Consider the following 710-nt stretch of genomic DNA (forward strand, 5'->3'; position numbering starts at 1 on the left):
CCCGCGCCATGTTGATGACATCACTCTTACGTCACCGTTTTTCCTCAGGCGGCGTTGCCAACAGTCACGAGCAAGAGGTGGTGTGTTATTTGGCCTCGTGGGCTGTGTACCGGCCGGGCATGGGGAAATATAACATCGAAGACGTCGATCCTTCCCTCTGCACGACGCTTATCTACTCTTTCGCCGGTTTGAATGAGACTACCTATACCATGACGTTGCTCGACCCGGAGTATGACGTCAACAAGAGTGAGTGACGTCATCAGTCTTTGCCCGGGGTGGGGTTGTGACGTCACGAGTCTTTTGGGAGGGCTGTGATGTCTGGAGTCTTTGGGAGTTGTGACGTCACGAGTTTTCGAGAGTCGTGACGTCACGAGTTTTTGAGAGTTGTGACGTCACGAGTTTTTGAGAGTTGTGACGTCACGAGTTTTTGAGAGTTGTGACGTTACGAGTTTTTGAGAGTTGTGACGTTACGAGTTTTTGAGAGTCGTTACGTCACGAGTTTTTGAGAGTTGTGACGTCACGAGTTTTTGAGAGTTGTGACGTCACGAGTTTTTGAGAGTTGTGACGTCACGAGTTTTTGAGAGTCGTGACGTCACGAGTTTTTGAGAGTTGTGACGTTACGAATTTTTGTGAGTTGTGACGTCACAGAACTTTGGGGACTATGACGTCATGAATGGAGTCATCATTTATTTTGGGCGTGGTTAAAAAAA

At 48.2% G+C, this 710-nt stretch overlaps 1 protein-coding gene across 1 annotated transcript in view; it reads left to right on the forward strand.

The window, feature by feature from the left end:
* The window catches only part of LOC119588469 (probable chitinase 2), a 24188-nt gene that overhangs the window by 15868 nt on the left and 7610 nt on the right, over positions 1–710 (forward strand). Inside the window, exon 2 of the mRNA XM_037937115.1 lies at positions 49–246. Coding sequence (XP_037793043.1) covers positions 49–246 — 198 coding nt within the window. The remainder of the gene's footprint in view (positions 1–48; positions 247–710) is intronic.

This window comes from Penaeus monodon, chromosome 24 (assembly GCF_015228065.2).
Source record: "Penaeus monodon isolate SGIC_2016 chromosome 24, NSTDA_Pmon_1, whole genome shotgun sequence".
NCBI classification, from domain to species: domain Eukaryota; kingdom Metazoa; phylum Arthropoda; class Malacostraca; order Decapoda; family Penaeidae; genus Penaeus; species Penaeus monodon.